Source organism: Heptranchias perlo, chromosome 10, assembly GCF_035084215.1.
Source record: "Heptranchias perlo isolate sHepPer1 chromosome 10, sHepPer1.hap1, whole genome shotgun sequence".
In the NCBI taxonomy this organism is placed as follows: Eukaryota; Metazoa; Chordata; class Chondrichthyes; order Hexanchiformes; family Hexanchidae; genus Heptranchias; species Heptranchias perlo.
In genome coordinates this window covers 21,110,988-21,135,990 of record NC_090334.1, presented here as the reverse complement: position 1 = coordinate 21,135,990, position 25,003 = coordinate 21,110,988, and the positions used below count along the sequence as shown (strand labels likewise).

Genomic DNA, 25,003 nt, shown 5'->3' with positions numbered 1-25,003 from the left:
AAAATTGGATTGTAAAGTTCAAAAGGTTAGTTCTGTAGAGCCAGCAGATAAAGTTGCTATTTTACTATACGGGTGATGTCACTAAATTTTGTGCAACAAGCCTGAAATCTAAGACTCTTAAATATTTGGGATAAAAAGTGCAATGGAAATTTTCAGGGCTAATTAGAACATTTGATTGTTGTCGTTCTACAGAATTACTGTTGGTTTTGGCCATTTACATGGCCAAGTAAAACCACTTATTTTACAGTGTGCTCTAGTGTCTATGAATGTTAGCCATTATGTTTTATTTGGACCAAAGATTTTTCAACACGATATAGCAAATGCATTGATTTTGTAACAAAGAATAGGCTTGGGACAGGCAAAGAGTTCCAATATGGTAAAAATTACAAGTAAAGATTAAACAACAGTTTTGATTTGAGTGCTGTTTTATTTATGTAAAGTGTGTTTTTTATTCATGCTGAATTATACTGATGCAAACCAATCCCACCACACAGACCAAGTATAATGATTTGTGGTTTTGGTGCAGACTATGTGGCACTTGGAACCAGGATCTTTTCACAATCCATTCACTAACTTGTATATTTGTTCATTCATAGAATAGAACTTCCCATATGATTCCTGTTCAATACTTTTTCACAGCATTTAATTCTTTGTATACTCTCAATCCTTTGCAGCTTTCAAAGTACTGTACTTGTGTTTTCTGTAAGCTCTCCAAAGAGAGTTCTTTGCAAATTTGTACTGCTGAATATTGACGAGTGAACATTATAGAATTGTGTTATTTTTCTTGATTAACAGCTTGTATCTATAAGTTTTAACCCATAAACCAATATGCCCCTACCATGAATTTTTTAAACATTTAAAAAAAATACACAAAATGTCACCACTGTAAACTGTTACCACCAGATATTAGTGTCTGTGCTGGTGAAATTACTGGACTATTTAAAACCCAAGAAACTGAACAATGTGTAACATTGGTGTGATGGTTATTTTTCCACTAACGAGGACTTGTGTTGCCATCTGCCGGCCTCTTTGTTTCTCCCTCCAAAAAATAGAAAAAGCTCCAAACAGGAATAATATGAAAAGTGCAAAATCTGATTTATTATATTATTATTACTCTGAAATAAAACATAAAATGCTGGAAATACACAGCAAGTCAGTCGGTATCTGCAATATCTGCAAAGAGAAAAGAGGGAGGTTAGAAGTTCGAATGCGTACCCTTCATCAGAAGACTTATTAACCAATCTGGAGGGAAAAAAGAGCTAAAACATCTATGGTTATCACTTCAGATGAACGTGGGTGTGGAGACAGCTTCAACCAACCTCAAAGCCCACATGTGCACTCGATTAAGGGTGGAGTTATATTACTACTTTTTATATCAATGCAAAATGGTTCTGGGTGTGCACCAAAACAAAAGTGGCAGTATTACTCAGAAGACTGCAGAGTTCACAAACAAAGGAGATGTGAAACCTCCTCCAGGAGGTCATCTTGCACAAATTTTAGTTTGCTTAGATTGCAGTGTAACAAATTTAGTTTGCTTAGATTGCAATGTATCTTAGTGACACATCAGTAGGCAGATGGGATGGTCAAATGAATGGTTTGACAGGGGAATCTGTTTCCAAGAAGTCTCAGCCCATCATCCTGTAATAAAACACTGATGGCAGTGACATGATGGACCGTTAGGATGTCAGAAAAAAATCATGGTAGACTTATAAAGTTTGAAGCTAAAGGCCCGAGTTGAATTGTTTCCCATGGGTCCACTCAACTGAATTTCCTCATGTGGAAGATACATAAAAAAGCACCGTTAAATAGGGCTTCTATTGATGTTACAATAGGACACAGTTTAGTTCAGGCAACAACAACTTCCATTTATATAGCGCCTTGAACGCAGAAAAACATCCCACAGTGTTTCACAGAGACATAAGAAAAAATGGATGCCCAGTCAAAAAAGGAGATATTAGGGGAGGTAACTAAAAGCCTGGTCAAGGAGGGTGTTAAAGGGGCAGATGGAGGTTTAGGGAAGGAATTCGAGTGTGGGCCACAGGTGGCTGAAGGCACAGTTGCCATTGGTGGACAAAGGAAGGAAGATGTGTAAGGAGTCAGAGAAAGAGAGATTGGCGTGGGGTTTGTCGAGCCTGAGGAGATTAGATATAGGGAGGTGCCAAGTTATGGAGGGTTTCAAAGACTAGGACAGAAATTTTAAATTTGAGCCAGTGTAGGTCAGCCAAACCTAGATGATTGACAAGTGTGACTTGGCATGGGAATGATCTAGGCAGTAGAGTTTTTAATGAGCTGAAGTTTATGGAGGGTGGAAGATAGGATATCAGATAGGAGTGCATTGAAGTAATCGATTCTGGAAGTGATCAAGGTATGGATGAGGATTTCATAGCAGATGGACTGAAGGAGGGCTGGAGGCAGGTGATATTATGGAGGTAGATGTAGGTGGTCTTGGTGATGGAAGCTCAGCTCAGGGTAAAATGGGACATTGAGGTTGCATACAGTCTGGTTCAACCTGAGACAGTGGCTGGGGAAAGAGATGGAGTCAGTGATGAGGGTACGGAGCTTGGGGCAGGGGCTGAAGATGATGGCTTCATTCTTTCCATTGTTTATTTGGAGAGAATTGTGGCATTTCCGAGACTGGATGTCTGATGTGTAGTCTGACAGCATAGAGGCAGTGGAGTGGTCGAGAATGGTGGTGGAGAGGTAGAGCTGGAGGAGGTTAGAGACGGGGAGGGGGGAGTCCATGCACAGATTTAAAGATGAGGACAAGGTGTCTGTGGACAATGTTGCCAAGCAGCAACACTGACTCAGAGGATCTGATCATCATCCCTTATATAGACGAGCATGTCTAGATCAATAGTGACCATAAAACCCTCGAGGGTGTTTTCTTTCCCTTTTCTTCCCTCATGACCTGAAAGTGCCATTACTGGAATGTGCCTGCAGCCCTTTCATACCTCACCCAGGTGGCTCGTCTTCATAAACGATAATGGGCGTTGGTGGGTTATTTGACAGATCATCACAGCTGAGAATGATTCTATCCTCTCTTAAAACACACACACTTCTGATAAAGGTGACTCAAGTAAAGGCCCATCACAACTCCAACTGAGATCAGCTAACAACACAGATCAGAGGTGGAACCTTGAACCATCCTCATCTTTGTGGCATAGTACCATGCCATAAGGTGAATTTACCAACTGAAACATCTAGAAGCCTCTTTAAGGTGTAATTTTTATGCTATTGTTCAGTTGTATACAAATTTAAATCTCATTTATATTTTATTGCAGCTTTTGTCAAAGGGTTAACTGTTAAATCAATGTTATTTTGTTCCAGAAATACTTGTGTAGATGATTCTTCTGATGTCACAATGTGGCACAGAGAGGTTTAAGGAATTGACTCCAATGTTTTTATCAGTGGCATGTTTTATAGCAAGGGTGTGTAAGTCGTTGTCTTTATGGGCTGATTAGGTGCATACCATAGAGCCCTGGAGGCCACACTAAGTTTAATTCCATGTTTCCATTAATTTGTATATCTCAAATGGTGGCTATTGACCTTGGTGTTCTGATTGAGGAGTTATCCATTAATTTGTTAAAGAAATGGCCCTTTCAAACCTTCAGGCCCACAAAATTCAAACAGGTTAAACACAGCAAATAATAAGCCCAAATAGGGCTCAATTACTTGGGCTTCAAGGGGCAGATTGCCAGGTCTTGGGAGCCACGATTTGGACATGCTGCTTTATAGCACTCACTGCTGAGATGTTATCCAGCGGTCTAATGGAAATTTATGCCGCTCTCCTAAATTCATATGGAGTGTAATCGCATTTTTAACAGGGCAGTCGATTTTCATTGTTTCTTACAAATCCCCTTCTTTCCTCCCTATGTTATGAATTAAGTCAATATCTAAACATTTTATTAATTAAAAGTGGTTAAGAAATGGAAGTGGTGCCAATTCTCAAAGCCAGCACTTCCCTCGTATAACTGCTAAAATTGTAGTAAGTTCATGCCCCTTTAATATGTTACTGAAGCTTAAGATTGTTACAGTGCCCCTGGGAATTCAATTTATGAATACTTTGAATCTAGTTCGGGTGATGACCAGCTCTGTAAAGAAAGCAAGGTCTGGGTTTGGCCAGGGTTCACTACAGATGCTTTACACATTCAAGCATAATGTTAGTCAAAGCAGAGGATTTATCAATGGGCACATTGTATGGCATATGCAAGCAACAGCAGCTCATATGCTGAAGCATGTTTGCTGGTTAGCGGATGTCATGTCAAAGTTACAAGCCACGGAAATGCTTTCTTCATTATTGTACTTACTAAACTCCGAAGCACATAAAATGGTTCCTTTATCTTTTTACCTTGGTAAATGGCTAGTACTCCCCTTGCCCCATGCAATTTGCTCTTATTCAACAGTTCAGCACATAATTTAATTTGAGCACTTTATACCCCCATAACTAATACATTCAAATAACTGGGAACTGCAAGGATATATAGACGGAGCATGAGATTAGCAGCTGACATAGAAGATGAGCTGGGAACTTAGAGGAGGGGAAGAAAAACAGCAGGCCTCTGAATGCAGCTTCACAGGGGATCTTCATCCATGCTGAAATTGATAAAGGGAGAGGAAAAACTTCTTTTTTTCCCCAAACTTGTCAAATGATCATGAAAACTACAAAACTATTTTGTGCACTGGCACCAGACGTCTTGTTGCTATGCCGCACCTGCCAGAGGAATTTGACGGTCCAAAAGAAATTGCCTTGTGTATATGTAAGGCCCTATACTCCATACACCACAAATAAATAGTGTGATCTTCAATGAATGTGGGTTAAATTCTCATGACCTACCTTTTGAACCTTTTGTCACTTTTCCATTTTCCAAACCCACATCTGTTTGGCTCCAGAATTCCATATTAACCATGTCCAAGGGAAATGCCACATGGATACATACCAAATAGCTAAAGATTTGCAGTATTCTGCATTATTTTTCTTCCACGCAAATGCATCGTTTGCACTTAAGCTACAGCTTTTGTTCTAAATTATTAGAAATTTATTACCATTTATTGCTTTAAGATAAATTGTTCTAGTTGATAATGTGTCTAAGATATCCTTTAAGACAGAGTTAATTTAAAAAGAATTTCATTCAGTGGAGGATATTTATTATGTTTTAGTGCAACTCAATAGAACTTGAACTTGAACATGTACAGCTAGGAGGGGTCCATGTCCACTATTTTGTATACAATAAGCTCCCTGGTCTCCGTTGTTGCGGAGAAGTACTCAGTCGAGGACTGACACTTCCCTGGGTTGAGTGCCTCCTAGTGGCCAATTAAAGAGTGGGATTGGCAGAGAGCTCGAAACTGGGTGCCACTTGCAATCTTGACCAAGGATGGTGGATGAGACAGGAATGTCATGGAGAGTAAGAGGAAAAAGTTATAACTCTAATTGAATAGCTTATGCATTACATCAAGCTATTAGGCATTAAAATTTTAATTTGAGCATCACCAAATGACTGCAAAATCTAACCATGTTCAGATTGTATTGTGTTTTTTTTTTAAAGGGCAAATTTCATCGAAGGAGATGAAGCATTTTTAACAAATCTGTATATTTTTCCCCTTTTCTTTTATTATACAAGCTATATTACATTGAAGTTTCCTCACCACCCCCCACCACCCCCCCCCCCCCGGCCCTGGAAAAAACAAGCTTTCTTTCACTCCACCAGCACCACATTGACCGTGAAGTTGTTCTTGATGCAGAAGCAGCACTGAAGTGCATCCATCCTAAGCTTTTTCATAATTTTTTGGAAAGAGACCATCCATTCGGCTGATTCCACTGCTTCTCCCCTTCCCCTTGCCCACAAAGCCAAACCCCCAGTCCATCTCCCACTCCCAGTCTAGTCCTGAACCCCTGTCTCTCTCTAGTTTCTCCTCCATCTCTTCCCCACCCCAATCTTCTCCAACTCATCTCATCCATAAGACCCACTTCTTACTCCCTTGATCCCATTCCCACTAAACTGTGAAACACCCAACTTCCCTTACTGGCACATATGCTAGCTGACTTTAAATAAATGGTTCCCTCTCCTCAGGCGCTGCCCCCCTCCCTTTCAAAACTGCCCTCATCATACCCTCCTCCAAGTAAATCACCCTCAAACCGTGTGTCTTTGCTTACTATCACCTAATCGCCAACATCCCTCTTCTCTCCAAGGTTCTTGACCAGGCTGTCTCCCAGCTCTGGACCCAGCTCTCCACAACTCCCTGTTTGAGTCCATCCAATCTAGCTTCCACAGCACCGAAACAGCTCTAACCAAAGTCAGGAATTACATTTTCCGTGACTAACCATGGTGCATTATCCCTCATCATCCTCCTTTCTGCAGCCTTCAACATGGTAGATCTCATTATCCTCTTCCAACACCTCTCCTCTGTTGTCCAACTTGGTGATACTGCCCTTGATTGGTTCCATTCTTAATTATCCAATCATAACCAGAGCTTCTCTAGCAGTGGCTTCTCTTCCCACCCCCACGCTGTCACCTCTGCATCCTTCAAGGATTTATCCTGCACCCCCTGGTCTTTGTCATCTTCATGCTGGCTCTTGGCGACATGATTAGCAGACATGAGGCCACCTTCCACATTATGTTGATGACCCAGCTCTACCTCTCCACCACCCCTCTTGAATGCTCCACCATCGCTTTGCTGTCAGGACTGCTTGTCCACATCCAGTCTTGCATGAACTGTAATTTTCTCCAGCTAAACATTGGGAGGATCAAAGCCATTGTCTTTTGCCCCTGCCCCGTGCTCAGTACCCTTGCCACTGAATCTGTTCCTCCACCCCAGCCACTCAGGCTGAACCAGACTGTTCACAACCTCAGCATCCTGTTTGAACCTCAGCTGAGCTTCCCACCCCACAGCATCTCCACTACAAATACCATCTACTTTTACCTCATCCCATCTCTCACTGAAACCCCATATCTGCCTTTGTCATTCCAGGCTCAATTATTCTAATGCTTTCTTTGCTGGCCTCCTATCTTCCATTCTCCATAAACTTTAGCTTATCTAAAACTCTGCTGCTCGTATCCTATTCTGCACTAAGTTCCACTCATCCATCACCCACATTCTTGCTTACCTACATTGACTATTGCCTTCTAATACCTCAAATTTTAAATTCTTGTCCTTGTATTTTAACCCCCACCATGGTCTCACTCATCCCAATTTCTGTAACCTCCTCCGATGCCACAACCCCCCACCACCCCCGTCCCAATTCAAAACTCTCCATTCTACTGACTCTGGCCTCCTATGCATCCCTTCCTTCCTTCGCCCAACAGAACCCACACCTTTGACCAAACTTTTGGTCACCCTCCTAATCTCTCCTCAGCTCAGCATTCATTTTCCTTATTGCCCGTGTGAAGTGATTTGAGGCGTTTTTCTAGTTAAAGTCGCTGTAAGTTGTTTTGTTTGTATGTTTGCACAGGAAATGGAAATTCTGACTTCCTGCAAGAAGTCTTGTGGAAGTTTATACAAGTGGAAAATTGCCATGATTTCTACCTGTGATTTTCTGGTTCGAACAGTGAAGGATGCACATTAAATATTTATACTTCTCATGAGCAATATTTGGTTATGAGCAATATTGCTGGTAAAGAGGGAAAAAGTGTGTCCACGCAGCAGTGAAGTGAGGAATGGATGTTGAAAATGTAAAAAAAAAATTATGAACCCCAAATTCTGAGCTATAACTAGAATTCTGCTCAGTTGTGGGCACAACCTCACCTATAACAAAGGGAAACATGAGCTCCCCCTGGTGACCCATGGGGTAAAGGCCTGTTGTACAACAAAAATTAAATTATCTGAAGGTGGCAAGTTCAATTCCTGCTCTGTTCTGAGTTAGCTATTTTCAGTCTGGGCAACAGATGGGGAAAATAAACCATGGTTTTGGCTCTTGATCATTGTTTAGCAATTCCTACAAGTGAGTGGAATTTGAGTAAGAACAAAATTGGGCTTGGGTTCCACTATCCAGACTCACGTGATGAATGGCAACTTGGAAAAGCTGCTGCCTCTTGTGGAACCATACCCCAGCTTTAGGGAGAAAATTAGATGGGGGTTGGTGGGAGAGAATAGGGAGGACTTCTCTTTAAAGCAAATTTTATTTTGGAATTGAGGATCTGCACCTATCACAACACCAGAAAATCAGGATGATTAGCAATTATTGGTGACTCACCCCAACTGAGAACAATACACCCAAAGAAATCACCAATTGTTGCTGTTTGAGGGCTAACATTTGAAAATGAAGTACGGTTGAGAGACTAAATCATACCATCAGTAAGTCACATGCCATTACCATGGAAGGCCAGTTCATCGCAATAATAAATCAGACAACCCCACTGAGAGGCCAACTTGTGCCAACAATAAAGCAGCCAATGCCACTACCGTACTTTGGATATTTCCTTTCTCCCTCACTTTCCACCCACCGCCCCCTGCCCCCCACCTCCGAGAAAGCTTACGCTACGGCACAATTTTAGCAGATGCAAATAATTTTTATTTCACTTTCTTGCATCTTTAAAATATTCCTCAACTCTGATCTACATTTTGTGTCTGGTTCTTCCCTGATAGTATTACACAGCTGAAAACATCTGACACATAAATGAAGTGTGTGACTGCTCATGAGGAAGGCATGAATTGGAATTCCAGTCATGGCTGATAATTCGGATCCAGTTTCCTTCCGATATCAACTTTGGATGCCTATTCTGAGGGATGGAAGAAAAACCTTTTTGGGGAGAAAGGGGACAAGGAAGAGAGGTCAATTTCCATTTGCCAAATGCACTTCCTAGTGGATTGGCTGGGATTGGGATTGATAGTGTCAATAAAATATATATATAGGTTGATGCAGGTTATATGGAATTGATAAAGTGTTAACTTGGAGAGAGGGAGAACAGAACAAGAAGTACACATTTAATAGTGCAAACTGTGAAATTTCACAGATAACAGAGCAAACCTAAACTTGAGTTAATATAATTACAAACTGAATTTAGGATAAGCTCACTGTTATTGTAAATTTAGGAGCTAATCATATGCTCGCAGAAATGTCTGTTTTGAGCTTATTATGTGACATGTTTAAGATGAATTCTTAGCTAACTTGAAATTTAAGCTTGGCTTCAATTTCCTGCCCCTTCTGTCTGCAGTAGGCCCTATCAGGGGGTAGGCATGTACCAGGTCTGCCCTCGAGCCATCTTAATGGGCGAGCACAGAAAATCCAGATGCCTCTGGGCCTGAAGAGGAGCAGTGCACTTTGGATGTGCTATTCCTGTCTCATGTTGGGGAGAAGGTTTGAGCCAAGAGGGAGGGGGAAAGCCGGAAATCATACTCTTAACTCTGGAAAAGAGAAGGCTCAGGGGAGATAAGTATTCAAGATCTGGAAAGCAACACAATCAACTCCGAATGATTCAGTCATTTTTTGTGCTAAAGAATTGAATCATCCAATAATTTATATTCAGCAATGTCAACAACACAGCAAATTACAAATTCAGTGCTAATAAAATTGAATTGTCAGATCATTTGAATTAAGCACCTTTTGAATAAAATATGCCACAAACTCTAGAAACATGGGGCATGGCCTCAACCTTAGAAGAAGGAAGGTGCACAGACAGTTTAAATTTAACTACTTTATGCAGAGGCAGGTGAATGTGTGGAATGGACAGCCCAGGGAGGCATATAGTATGGGTAAATTGGAGAGATATTTGAGCGTAGGCTTGAGGAATTGCAGAGTACTTTCTGTTCCTGTACTTAACTATAACATTCTCCTTTTTAGAATAAACTACAACTGAACATTCTTTCTTCAACAACAAACAGCATATTTTAAAAATCTATAATAAATAGAAATGTACAATGAAAGTTTTTAATCAGCCGAGCATAAAATAGGAGTGCACGTTATGGTCTGGATTTCATGGTACTTGGATGCCGTTGAAAAGGCAAATGGTTTTACTTTGCAGCAAGTTAATTTACTGTAAGTCGTCAGTACTTTACAAGCATTTATATAAAATTGCCCCTATTTTTTGTGGCTTATGAGCATGAGCTTAGTAATCATAAGATGAGCCAACCTAGGCCCTGTGGATCTAATCCGTATGGAAAATTGTAAATTTCAGTAAACAATGTCTGCTCTCTCTCTGAAATTGGGTCATTTTATGATATTTGGATGACTTTTTCTAACAATTACCAGCGAGTTTTCTCAAATCATTCTGGTATCATGCCATTAAATCATTCTGACCTTATGGAGATGGTGTTTAATAGATTTTCTTGTAGCTTTCAGTCAGGAGCCAGATCTGTTAAGCTCATTTTGATTATTTTTACAATATTTGTTTAGATAACTCATGAAAATACAAGATAATTTGGTAATCCTACCTCTTGTGCTGATTGTGACATTGTTCTGTAACTTTCTTAATTCTGCTCAGTATATGTCTGCAGTGCATTAGCTGAAGTTGGTTGTGAAATAGATGTTGTAGTGGACTCCAGGTGTCACATCATATACTATCTGTAATTAATTTGTGTAATAATTCCACTCATTGAAGTTGGTGGGTGAGACGGCTGACTTTCTTGGACAAAAATAACACATGGTAGGATTTAAAATCTGACCTCTCCCCAATAATTTCCGCACACACCAACACCTCTTGAAAGGAAGTGAAAGCGTTTTTCCTCCCTCAACCTGTCATGCATCTGTCTTTCACATTTCTTCTTTATCTGACATTTCTCTCTCACTGCTTTTGCTTAATTTACTTAATGTTTGTGCAATGGTTCTAGAATCCTATTCCTTGTATGCCATGGTACAGTTGAGTTTTTACCCCCTCACCAATTGCTCTTGCAAACCTACTTAATGCCACAAATTTTGGTTTGAAAAATTTTAGTCCAGTGATACGAGGGCCTCACTGCACTGTGCTGTTGTCATCCATTCAACTTCTCTCTGTATACTAACTGTAACAACCAGCTAGCAAGGCAGGATTTAAAAGTAATTTCTAACATCTGGTCTAGAAATAATCATTCAGAGGAAGATGCTGCATATGTTTTCCATAATCTTTGCTAGTATTCTCCCATTGGTCCTGAATTACCAAAATAACCCAGTTCTGGGGTGCACCATTTTTAAAAAAAATGTGTGTGTGTGTATTTATTTTTTTATATATATAAAACTTTCCTTAGAAGGATTCTGTCTGCAAGGGACACATCCTCTGAGATGTTACCTATATTGAATATTTTTTAAATATTGAAATGGTCTCTTGTAAATGGTCATATCATATTTTCCAACTGACAAACCTTATATATATTCCTGATGGTCTGTTGACCTCCATGTTTGTATTCTCCCAGTGGGTAGAGCTCTGTGCCAGGAATGCAAATTTGTGAAATTACCCTTACAGGATTGTGCCAGTTGCATGCCAAAAGGCAACAAATGTACATAAGACTTAGGCAAATATCCACTGGGCAAAAAAAGCTTGATTGGTTCCTGGGAGACTTGAGGCAATCAAAAAAAACTTCAGTACTGAATGCATTGTCCCCGAGGACTTCTTAGCTTCTTTCTGTGACCAGGTTGCTTCCTTACGTAGCCAACTACATGCCCTCAAAATACAACTTATAACTTTATAAACATCTCAAAAATCAAATCTCAAAGATATACTAAACCTACCAATGCATTGACCTATAGGATATTAAAAATTCCTCACACCGTCTTTGCTATGCCTCCCGTTCCCTGTCCGGCCTGCTGCTCTCATCGGAGCCTTAGTTTTGTGTATTCTCCCATTGCTGCACCTCCAGTGTTTTGCTATGGCTGCCATTGGTCATCCTCCCACTTCTACACATGCACAAAATTTCTGCCACTTACTGCTGCTTTTGTAGTTTGCACGTTGCTCAATGCTCTGTACCCTGAATGCTTCTGCCTCTCCCCCTCCCTATCTGACAAAATAGCTCACGGACAGCTTTCCTATCCCCACATCCTTCCTCTGATTGCTTCCAGCAGAGCTCTGCATTTTACCATCCCAATATTTCCAGTCTTTTCATTTTGGATGAAAGGCATGTCATACTTCTAAAAAAAAAAAATGTTGGTTCCAATTCTTTCATCATGCCCCTGTTATTTTCACCCCTGCCAGGCTCATCACACCCAGTTCTTTCAACCCCAGTTCCCCTGTAGTGCTCCAAAGCTCCAACTCTTTTTATGGTGCTGCCGCATTACACATCTATAGCCTAGCTTTCCCTTTTCCTGTGCCACGGTTCTCCCACACCCCAGACCCTCCTTTACTGTAGCAATGTACAACTGATTCACAGTGAGCAACATCATGGAGATCCACGACTAACACTACATAACACGGTGTCAGCTATGGCTCAGTTGATCGCACTCTCGCCCCTGAGTCAGAAGATTGAGGCTTCAAGCCCCACTCCAGAGACTTGAACACAAAATCCAGGCTGACACTCCAGTGCTGCACTGTTGGAGGCGCTGTCTTTTGGATATGTTAAACCGAGGCCCTGGCAGCCCTCTCAGGTGGATGTAAAAGATCCCATGGCCTTCGAAGAAGAGCTGGGGAATTCTCCCTGTGTCCTGAACAATATTTACCCTCAAGCAAGATCACTAAAACAGATTAGCTGGTCATTATCTCATTGCCGTTTGTGAGACCTTGCTGTGCGAAAATTGGCTGCTGTGTTTCCTACATTACTTTTGAAGTGTAGTCACTGTTGTAATTCACTGGATGTAAAGTGCTTTGGGATGTCGTGAAAGTCGCTATATAAATGCAAGTCTTTCTTTCAGTCTTTCTTTTATAACTGACATTGCTGGTCTGATGTTGCTGCATGACCAGAAGACTACATAACTGCAATCTTAGTACAGTCAGCGCTGAGATTATGCAACAAGAAAGAACAGGATGGGATGTAGGGATGGAATTACATGTACGTACTTAAAGTAGCCAGTTACTTGGCAGTGACCCCTTCATGTATATTGAAAGTGCTCAGACTTATAATGCCTGTGTGTTTTTGCAGGTGTGGTATTTTACATCCTTTAATTTGATCATGTTTTTGATAGTTGGCGTAGTAATGTTTTACTGTCCAGACAAGCAAAGAACTTAACATTATTTAAGTAGACTCTCAAAGCAGTAAAACTACAGCTTCATTTTGCATGTTCAATAGCTTCATGTCACAAAGCACTTGTAGGAATGTTTCTTTAAGGCATAGTGCTAGAGTTCAGATTCAAATGGATTTAAGATTCAAATCTTCCAAAGAATGTACGTTCTCTAACTTTCTCCTTATTTGAACTTCTGTCTCTGCAAATTAGAGAAATCCAGAATAGTGTGCTGGCCTTCTTACACAGTTGCACAAAGAGTTCTGTGCACAGTATTAGTTCCACATGGCTAATGAAATAGGTTCTTATTGCTGCTTCAGTTAATGAAATAAGTAAAACAATTGTCCAGATTGGATTAGGGCAACATTATATTACCCTCTTTTTCAAATAAATGAACCATCTCCCGAATATGTAAAATGATTTCAAGTGCAAAAAAACCCATATGCGAATCTAATGCAGGGTAAAAATGTAGTGGTATTTTTCATTAAGTTGCAGTTTATTCATGAATGTCTTCATTGTAGACATCCAGGGATAGCACCAGATCTGGTTATAAGGAACTCGTTTGGAACTCCTATTACATTATGTCTAACCTGATTACACTGCATTACTCAAAAGCCAATTAATTAAGGCAATAGTCAGCAAGAGAGTTGAGTTTGAATAAAGTCCTTCCTGCTCTTGAATTTAGATTTTAAATCCAGCCCAGACTCTTGGAATGAAAGCCTTCTCCCTCTAATGTTTGTGGATGAGATCAGTGTGGGCCCAAGAGTTTGAAGGAAGCATGAATGAACAAAACAAAACTGGCAGAAATTGACCATTTTACCCCAATAACCCAAAAGGGGGAAATAGAATTGTTATACCGTAGGTGTGCGTTTACATGGGGTGAAAGCACATTTTCACATTGGACCTGGTTTTACGCTGCATCCAAGCAGTGCATTGCCTCTCCACCTCTCGTCCTTCAAGACCTTCCTCTTTGAGCAAGCTTTCAGTCACCCCTCCTGACATCTCCTCCTTAGGCTGGGTGTCAATTTTTGTCTGATTACGCTCCTCTAAATCGCTTTAGGACATTTTCCTCTGTTAACTATGTAAATGCAAGTTGTTATGATTACTAACTTTGGATGGTGACATTTGGATGCAAGAGTGGAAACGTTTCTCATCTCGGCAGTGAAATATTCCTCTAAATAAACACAAAATTCACTGACACTTGAAGCAACATTTTAGATTCTAAACACAATACACAGAGCACTAAATAATGACAACAACTTGCATTTATTTAGCGCTTTAATGTAGTAAAACGTCCCAAGGCACTTCACAGGAGCGTTATCAAACAAAATTTGACACCAAGCCATGTGAGATATTAGGACAGGTGGCCAAAAACTTGATCAAAGGGAGGGAATTCCAGAGCTTAGGGCCGAGGCAGCTGAAAGCATGATGCCAAGGGTGGAGTGATGAAAATTGGGGATGTGCAAGAGGCAAGAATTAGAGGAGCGCAGAGATCTTGGAAGGTTGTGGGGCTGGAGTAGGTTACAGAGACAGTGAGGGGTGAGTCCTTGGAGTGAGGAAAACAAGGATGAGAATTTTAAAATCGAGGTGTTGCTGGACCAGGAGCCAATGTAGGTCAGCAGGGGTGATGGGTGAATGGGACTTGGTGCGAGTTAGGATACGGGCAGCGGAGTTTTGGATGAGCTCAAGTTTACGGAGGGTACAAGGAGGGAGGCCAGCCAGGAGAACATTGGAATAGGTGAGTCTAGAGGTAACAAAGGCATGGATGAGGGTTTCAGCAGCAGATGAACTGAGGCAGGGACCGAGAAGTGAGATGTTATGGAGGTGGAAGTAGGCAGCCTTGGTGATGGAAAGGATATGGGATAGGAAGCTAATCTCAGGGCCAAATAGGATTCCACAGTTGCAAATGGTCTGGTTCAACCTCAAACAGTGGCCAGGGGGAGGGATGGAGTCAGTAGCTAGGGAACGGAGTTTGTATCGGGGACTGAAGACAATGGCTTTGGTCTTCCCAATATTTAATTGGAGGAAATTTCTGCTCATCCAATACTGGATGTCAGACAAGCAGCGTGACAAATCAGAGGCAGATGAGGGGTCGACCCCACCATTATATAGTTTCCAGTACTTTGTAAAGGCAGATATGCATGTGGCATGTGCATGGGTCGCAACCATCCCTTTCCAAAGTTTACAAGTTATATAAGTACTGTGTGAAGATCCAATTGCCATAATAGCTTTTCCACAATTTTTTTTATCAGTTCATCTGCATAATTTAATTTTCATTTTTGCATATTAAAGTTGTGGTAATCTTGTACCCTACTTCAAGATGGCATAATGACTTTCAGGATGAGACAGGTGTACGCCCTTAATTCTAATAAAACAATGAAGCTGACCTGTAATTTACTTGCTTGATATCGCTAGCTCTTCAAAAATGCGACACCAGCCTTTTGCATTGCAAGTGGAGGAAGGAGTAGTTTATTATCAATTATGCAAGTGGTCCTCAAAATGGTAAAATGTTAATGGAACTTTGTCTTTTTATCACAATTGACAGTTTGTCTCAATCTACATTAGTGAAATGCATTTTAAGATGTATTTGACAATGATATATTGTACTGCAGTTACTCTGCAGTTCAGTTGGGTTCAATATCTTACATTGTTCCTTTTTCTTTATTCAGGGGAGGGATTGGATTGTTCCAATGAACGCTGCCCAGTACAGTTTGAATCTCTCTGCCCTGCGGATTCTGTACTTATCAAAGGATACACGCCACCAGGCAAGTGCTGTCCATCACCCAGCGCTTGCCAGTGTGACAAGGAAGCCTGCAAAGAAGAGAACTGTCCTTTTGCTCATCAACAAGTTCTGGTTTCAGAGGCGACAGGAATACCAGGAGAGTGTTGTGACGTGTATGAGTGCAGACCAGGTATTGTTTAAAAAATATATAAAAATTAGCTTTTGTGCATTTCATATTAGTGCAGTTAAAATTGGATCATGGTAGTTTATAGAGAAGATGCAATATATTGAAATTTAAGGCAATGATACTTATTTAAGATTAACTCTGATTAACTTACATTATATTAAGGGCCCGATTTTCCTCTTGTACGGTACATCTGTTATGTATTAAGAAAAATCAAGAACAAGATAAAGCCATCAGCCCATTGAAGTTCAGCCATCTGGTACCCTAACTTTTCTATCACAGCACCCAATAGTATCTTGAATAACTCCAATATATTTTTCTCCACTACCCTGCTTGGTTGTTAACCAATGGTAGAAATGAGAAGGCATTAATATTATTTTTTGAAATCTCAATATTTTATATCATCTGTACCCATTCATGAATTACAGCCTCCTTGTTCATTCGCAGTTATCCATTTTTACAGGTTAATTCGAGATCAAAAGCACTAGTTGCATACTGAAAATCCACTGATGCACCAAGTTGGCTAATCTACAAAACTAATCTACAGCAAGTTTAGAGAGGTGTAAAACATTGACATGATTGTTGGAGTGAGTTGCCAAAAACAGAGTTGGGTGTTTTAAAATAGTAGCTCTGATCTCATCTGGAACCATGCCATTCTAGTGGAGATTCATTGTTGCTATTATTAGATCAAAGCTCTTTGGAGTTTAAATTGGGCAAATAGCACAAACCAATTACCATTACCATTATTCTCAATTACAAAGTCGCCGCTTACAGCATGTTAAGGACATCAGCTATTTTGGGCAGAAACAGGTGTTCAGTATGTAGTTTGCACCTCGTTAAGGTGTACTTAGTAAATTAAATGATAACCCAACCAAGCAGGTACAGCTAATCCAACCAGCTTTTTATAATAGACAGTGTTTGTCTAAGTTTTTGTCTGTCATCTGCTACCAAGCTTCAGTGAAGTTCAACTTCCTGTGCTGCTGCTACTGCCTCTGCTCTTTTGCAGGCCATAATTGTGAGAAGAAAGTCAGGGCAAACAAGCAATACATATTGAATCAGCGTATGCCTTTTCTATGCGAAGTACCAATGACACTATGATCTCTTGAAGGAATTTTGTTTTGGCCATTTCAAGGTTTAATTAATGTCAGAATTTTTTGATCATGTAAACCGTCCAATGCGTATTGCAGACAAATCACGTTTGGACCAACACGCCCATTATAAGCAGTGGAGATTGTATAAAGATTTATCTCTAACAATATACTAAACAAAAAGATAACTTAGCTATATTGAAATATTGTACGATGAAATGCAGAAATTACACATAAGTATATAGAAAACTAGTTAGTTATTAGTTATATCTCATTTATATATAATATAAATTTATATAATGTCCATACGCACACATAAATACATTGGTGCTATTTCATGTTAAACCATAACTGAAGGACAAGGAGACATAAGGATAAATTGGTAAAAGACAAGTTCAGGATTCATGTCAGGAAGCATTTCCTCATGTAGCGTGATACATTCAAAAGCTAATTTTATGAGGATGAGCGTGGAACTAAGGAAGGTAAAGTGGGAAAAAAATTTTTTGACAGACATAGAACAGCAGTGGGAAACATTTAAAACAGTGATCAATAGAGTTCAGGAGAAATATATTCCTCTTTTTTTAAAAAAAAAGAACAAACTAGCTAATAATGAAACACCATGGATGAATAAAGAACTATGAGTAAAATTGAAACTAAACAAAAAAGGCATACTCAAAGTACGTAGACAATAAAGGAGAGGATGACAAAAGGGAATACGAAGAGATTAGGAAAGAAGTCAAAAAAACAATAGGAAAGCAAAGAGGAACTACGAAATTAAATTATCAAGGAATATAAAAAGAAATCGTCAAGTATTCTACAGACACATGAATAACAAAAGAAAAATGGTGGTGCCAGAGGACTGGAGAATTGCAAATGTTAGATCCTAGTTCAAAAAAGGGTGTAAGGATAAATCCAGCAACTATAGGCCAGTCAGTTTAACCTCAGTGGTGGGGAAACTTTTAGAAACGATAATCCGGGACAGAATTCACAGTCACTTGGATGAGTGTGGATTGATTAGTGAAAGCCAGCACAGATTTGTTAAAGGTAAATCGTTATAACTAACCTGATAGAATTTTTTGATGAGGTAACCAGGGGGTGGGGGGTAAAGGGGGAGAGAAATAAGTTCCCCCCAGGGGGTGGGGGGTAAAGGGGGAGAGAGATATGTTCCCCCCAGGGGGTGGGGGTAAAGGGGGAGAGAGATAAGTTCCCCCCCAGGAGATGGGGGGGTAAAGGGGGAGAGAGATAAGTCCCCCCCCCAGGGGGTGGGGGTAAAGGGGGAGAGTGATAAGTTCCCCTCAGGGTGGGGGGGGGGTAAAGGGAGAGAGAGATAAGTCCCCCCCAGGGGCTAAAGGGGGAGAGAGATAAGTCCCCCCCCCCAGGGGGTGGGGGTAAATGGGGGCGATAGATAAGTTCCCCCCCCCACCCCAGGGAGTGGGTGCTGGTAAAGTGGGAGAGAGATAAGTTCCCCCCAGGAGGTGGGGGTAAAGGAGATGGGGAGATAAGTGCCCCCCAAGGGGATGGGGGGTTAAAGGGGGAGAGAGGTAAGTCCCCCCCAGGGGCTGTGGTAAAGGAGGAGAGTGATAAGTCATCCCCCCCAGGGGGTGGGGGCCATATGGAATTGGTCCTGAAGCCCATTAAACATGGGGTCAAAGGTGGTGGAGGGGTCACCTACATCATTAAATAAATTTAAAACAGAAATAGACAGTTTCCTAGAAGTAAAGGGAATTAGGGGTTACAGGGAGCAGGCAGGAAATTGGACATGAATTTAGATTTGAGGTTAGGATCCGATCGGCCATGATCTTATTGGGTGGCGGAGCAGGCTCGAGGGGCCGATTGGCCTACTCCTGTTCCTATTTCTTTTGTTCTTATGTTAACAGAGAGGGTAGATGAGGGCAATGCAGTTGATATGGTGCATATGGATTTTCAAAAGGCATTTGATAAAGTGCCACATGGTAGGCTTATCATCAAGATTGCAGCCCATGGAATAAAGGGGGCAGTAGCAACATGGATACAGAATTAGCTAAGGGACAGGAAACAGAGAACAGTGGTAAACAGTTGTTTTTTGGACTGGAGGGAAGTGTACAGTGATGTTCCCCAAGGGTCGGTGCTGGGACCACTGCTTTACTTGATTTATATTAATGACTTGGACTTGGGTGTATAGGGCACAATTTCAAAATTTGCAGATGACACGAAACTTGGAAGGGTAGTGAACTTTGAGGAGGATAGTGATAAACTTCAAAAGGATATAGACAAGCTGGTGGCATGGGCGGACACGTGGCAGATTAAATTTAACGCAGAAAAATGCAAAGTGATACATTTCGGTCGGAAGAACAAGGAGAGGCAATATAAACTAGGCAATATAAACTAGAGGGCACAATTCTAAAAGGGGTACAGGAACAGAGAGATCTGGGGGTATATGTGCACAAATCGTTGAAGGTGGCAGGGCACGTTGAGAAAGCGGTTAAAAAAGCATACAGGATCATGGGCTTTAAAAATAGAGGGAGAGTACAAAAGTAAAGAAGTCATGATGAACCTTTTATAAAACACTGGTTTGGCCACAACTGGAGAATTGTGTCCAGTTCTGGGCACCACACTTCAGGAAAAATGTGGAAGTCGTAGAGAGGATGCAGAATAGATTTACTCAAATGATTCCAAGGATGAGGGACTTTAGCTAAGTGGATCGACTGGAGATTTGATAGAGGTATTCAAAATCATTAAGGGTCTAGACAGAGTAGATAGAGAGAATCTGTTCCTATTGGCGGAAGAGTTAAGAACCAGAGGGCATAGATTTAAGGTGATTGGCAAAAGCACCAAAGGTGACGTGAGTAAAAACTTGATACACAGTGAGTGGTTAGGATCTGGAATGCACTGCCTGAGGGGCTGGTGGAGGCAGATTCAATCATGGTCTTCAAAAGGGAACTGGATAAGTACTTAAAAGGAAAATATTTGCAGGGTTATGTGTAAAGGGCGGGGGAGTGGGACGAGCGGGATTGCTCTTGCATAGAGCGAGTGCGGTCTCGATGGGCCGAATTACCTCCTTCTGTGCTGCAGCCTTTCTATGAATCTATGATTCCATGAAATCAGAATAGGGATAGTGCCACTAAGGGGTGCACAAGGTAAACTCACGGGTAATGTCAGCAGAATGGCAGAAATATTGATTAAATAGTTACTTTGCCTCAGTATTTACCAGGGAGACTAACATGGTCATCATGACGTTAGAAGAAGAGATCAAAAAGATATAAAAACATTTAAGATGGAATGGGGAGATAATTGATAAATTAATCAAACTTAAACAGGATAAAATCCCTGGTCTGGATGGATTGCATCCGGAAATATTAAAAGAAGTTAGGGATGAGATTGAGGCACTATTACATATATATAAAAATTCATTAGAAATGGGAATAGTGCCAGATGACTGGTGAGCAGCTAATGTTGTTCCTATATTAAAAAAGGGAGATAGAACAAGTCCAGAGAACTATAGACCAGTTAGCTTAAGGTCAGTGGTAAGAAAGATAATGGAATCTTTACTCAAAGATGTAATAGAAAAGTATCTAGAAAATGAAAATCTAATAGAGTAGTCAGCACGGATTTCAGAAGGGAAAGTCATGCTTTACCAACCTTGTTGAATTCTTTGAAGAAGTAACAGAAAGGGTAGACAAGAGTCATGCAGTAGATGTAATATATTTGGATTTTCAAAAGGCCTTTGATAAGTTATCGCATAGTAGACTCATGACTAAGGTCAATGCATGTGATTAGTCAGGGAGCAGAATGGATAGCAAGTTGGCTACAAAACAGAGTGTAGGGGTTAAGGGTAGCTACTCAGACTGGCAAAAGGTGGGAAGTGATGTTCCACAGGGATCAGTGCCGGGGCCACTATTCACAATTTACATTAACAATTTGGACTCCGGAATCTGAAGTACAATTTCAAAATTTGCAGATGGCACAAAATTGGGGATGTAGTTAATACAAATGAAGAATGCGTTAAAATGCAAGAAGACATTAATAAACTTGCAGAATGAGCGTGTAATTGGCAAATGAATTTCAATATAGATTAGTGTGAGGTGGTGCATTTTGTTAGGAAAAATAAGGAGGTCACACACTGGTTGGATAATAAAAGTCTAAACGGGGTAGAGGAGCAAACAGATCTAGAGGGACATATACACAAATCACTAAAAGTAGCGACCCAGGTTAATAAGACCATAAAAAGGCAAACTAAGCACTGGGGGTTCATTTCTAGAGGGATAGAATTGAAAAGCAGAGAAGTTATGTTAAACTTGTATGGAATCATGGTTGGAGCACACTTGGAGTACTGTGCATAATTCTGGTCTCCATATTATAAAAAGGATATAGAGGCATTGGAGGAGGTGCAAATAAAGATTCACAAGGATGATATCAGAACTGAGAGGATATACTTATCAGGAATGGTTTAACAAGATGGGGCTCTTTTCTGCAGAAAAGAGAACGCTGAGGGGTGACCTGATAGAGGTCTTTAAGATTACAAAAGGGTTTGATAGGGCAGATGTAGAGAAAATGTTGAAAATGTTTCCACTTGTGGGGGAGTCCAAAACTAGAGGTCATAAATATAAGATAATCACTAATAAATCCAATAGGGAATTCAGGAGAAATGTCTTTACCCAAAGAGTGGTAAGAATGTGGAACACGCCACCATAAGGAGTAGTTGAGGCAAATAGCATTGATTCATTTAAGGGGAAGCTAGATAAGCACATGAGGGAGAAAGGAATGGAAGGATATGTTGTTAGGGTTAGATGAAGGAGGGAGGGAGGAGGCTCATGTGGAGCATAAATGCCAGCATAGACCTGTTGGGCCGAATGGTCTGTTTCAGTGCTATAAATTCGATGTAACTTGATTCCTGGGGAGGTCCTCTGGGTTGGGTTGTGAGGCAAAAACTCTGGAGTCATTCAAGAGGTAGCTGATGGGGGAGGGGCTGTTAGGTTTTGTGAAAGGATGACCTAGCTGAGCCAAATGCATACATACCAAATTAGAAACTAGCAAAAGCTGACAACTGAAGAACAGCCTCGACGTGTGAAACCAAGTAGTTACATAGGCCATACAGAGATGGCAATCACGGATATTAGCGCTGAGGGGAGAATGGGACCTGCCCAGTACATTAGCCACAGGATACAGGAGGAGTAGTTCTGCGAGGTAGTGTGAGCACAGCTGCACTGCCTTTTGTCAGGAAATGCTGACAAAATGTGGGAGCCCCAAAACGCTGGCTGTTGGTGTGAAATGCTGGCAATGGGCATGTATGGAAATAGTCTCTCTTGTCTGTACTTATGTTTGTGATTTTCAGAAAATCCAAATGTGAATTTGGTTTGATTCAGATTTGGCCTCATCTGTCACTTTATAAACAAATGCTTGTTCATACTTGTACAGGGATAAGGTGCTCCCTATACAAGTGTGATGCTGCTTTCAGTGGCAGCAAAGTCTTTGCAAGGTGATTGGTGTGTGCTGCTGGATGTAGAAGCTGCACCTGCAAAGGTCGATGTTTGGTTTTTATTTGCTGAATTAATTACTGTATTGATTGCAGTAATTTTTTTTCAAACTTTTCATTACTAGTTTGTTTTTCTGCACAGTGACCCTTAGTACTGCGAAAGATGCATGTGTCATTAGATTCCAGTTTTGGCAGAGGTTATGCACCTAATCTTTGGAAGTCTAATGGTGGTTATGAATTAGAGCAGCAGTAGCAAACAGGCATCTCATGAGCTCCATGCAGCCCTCCTGTGACTAATACTTTATTTAGCGTCCTTGCTCACGTACTCGGTCCTTATGTGAGAATAACAACCACACAAAATACACAGCCTTCTTTCAATACTGACCCAGCTAAGCTATATCATTCGAATTTTTTTGTTATAGCTTTACTATTTACTACTAAGTGTGCTGTAATAATTTTTTTAAAAGAGTTTGATGTGTTAATTGCTGTATTGTTTATCTTCAATTTCTATCAAAAGTATGCACAGGCATCTCCCTAATTATAGCAAGGATTCATGAACTGGTCAAGGATAGCTGCAGACAGTGACATAGAAGTTTACAGCACAGAAACAGGCCATTCGGCCCAGTAGGTTAATGCCAGTGTTTATGCTCCATCGACCAAGAAGGCCTTGTGCTAAAAGTCACTTGTCTACTCTTCAGTTTGCGACACTTGAAAACGACCAGTGAACAGTTCATGGCATTAATTTTAAACTAATAATGATTCCAGAGTGGAATTGCCAGAAATTAAACTAGTTTGTATGTTTGTGCAATCATTTTTGATTCATCTCATTTTAGTTGAAAAGTACCACCATATCCAGTAGGGGGTATGCTGCACACACCAGCCCTTGAACGACCAGCTGGGCCCAGCAAAGGAAGAAACAGGGAGCCACACAGCTGCTTCCACTACAGCTTGAACCTTAAACACTAACAGGTGGTACGCTGGACTGAAAGAAAAAGAGAGTGGAAGCTTCTGCATGGCTGATGTAATATGGAGCAAATAGTCGTCGTCTTCCGTAATTATCATGTGATCTTGAGAGAGAGAATGAGAGAGAAAATCAGGGACTGAGAATGATAGGCCAAAGAGGGATTAGGGGAATGGAAATTCAATGGAGACAGGAAGAAGAATGAGAGTCAGACAGGGACAGAGAAAGAAGAAAAATTGAATCTGGGAGAGAAGAAATGAGAGAAAGTGAGAAAACATGAGAAAGTCTTGGACAACGGGAATGAAAGAAGAGAGAAGGAATGAACAAGGGAGAGATGGAACATAAGAACATAAGAAATAGGAGCAGGAGTAGGCCATAGGGCCTCTCGAGCCTGCTCTGCCATTCAATCGGATCATGGCTGATTTTCAACCTCAACTCCACTTTCCTGCCCGATCCCCATATCCTTTGATTTCCCCTAGAGTCCAAAAATCTATCTATCTCAGCCGTGAATATATTCAACGACTCAGCATCCACCGCCCTCTGGAGTAGAGAATTCCGAAGATTCACAACCCTCTGAGTGAAGAAATTCCTCCTCATCTCAGTCTTAAATGGCCGACCCCTTATCCTGTGACTATGCCCCCTAGCTCTAGAGAAGAGAGAGGGAATAAAAGACATGGAGGGATTGAGAGGCAGATAGAGAGAATGGGAATGAGAGATAGAAAGAAATAGGATGGATGAATGAATAACCACAGTAATGAGAGGTGTTGAGAGAAAAATGGAATACATGAACGAGAAGATTGAATGAGACCAGGAGAGCAGGAATGAGAGAGAGAAAGATAAAGACCAAATTTGAAGTAAATACATGGGAACCATTTACTTGATGAAACAAGTTTTAACATTTCTTGCATATTAAACTTGTAGCTACAATGAAAATATCAGTGATCATACTGGTGCATTGTATTTCAAACAATTTGTTTTTTTTGGTCTTGCACTTTGAAAGGTTGGCCACCCTAAATTAGAGTGTTGTTGATCTAGTAGGGGCGGTGTACAAATAGCCCCTCAGAGTCCATTGGCAGCATTTATCTCGCTACTCGAGCTGGGAAGAACACATGTCTATTTGAGTTCTAGTTTTGAAGGACCTAAGTTTTTTTTAAATTGAATTTCAAACGTATCAGCAAACATACTCATGAATAGCATTGATCAGTTCAGCAAATTTAATGATGTTTAGTGAAATTTAGTGTAGCTCATTTATAAATGAAGGAATGGCTACCTTTGGAAACAGATATAGTGAATTGTGAGACTGCGTTTGCTTTTGTGCAAGAGGAATATTTGTAAGAAGCCAAGACTAGCTTTTGATTTGAACCTTGGCATAAAAGTAATTAACTCTTTTCAGCTAATTGTCTTTTTTACTGTATTCCAAACTTCTCATACAGTTTCATTGCAAGAATATTCTTACAATGTTCCAAACTGTCTTTAGTACTTGCTTAGAAAAAAAAAAGATTTTTTTTTCCGTGAATTACAATACAGAAGCATTACCATCAA

The 25,003-nt window shown here is 40.6% G+C and overlaps 1 protein-coding gene across 2 annotated transcripts in view; it reads left to right on the top strand.

Moving 5' to 3' along the window:
• The window catches only part of LOC137326328 (cysteine-rich motor neuron 1 protein-like), a 272,715-nt gene that overhangs the window by 156,613 nt on the left and 91,099 nt on the right, over positions 1-25,003 (top strand). For both annotated transcript variants that reach the window (XM_067991313.1, XM_067991312.1), the window contains one exon: positions 15,724-15,966. In XM_067991313.1, coding sequence (XP_067847414.1) covers positions 15,724-15,966 — 243 coding nt within the window. The remainder of the gene's footprint in view (positions 1-15,723; positions 15,967-25,003) is intronic.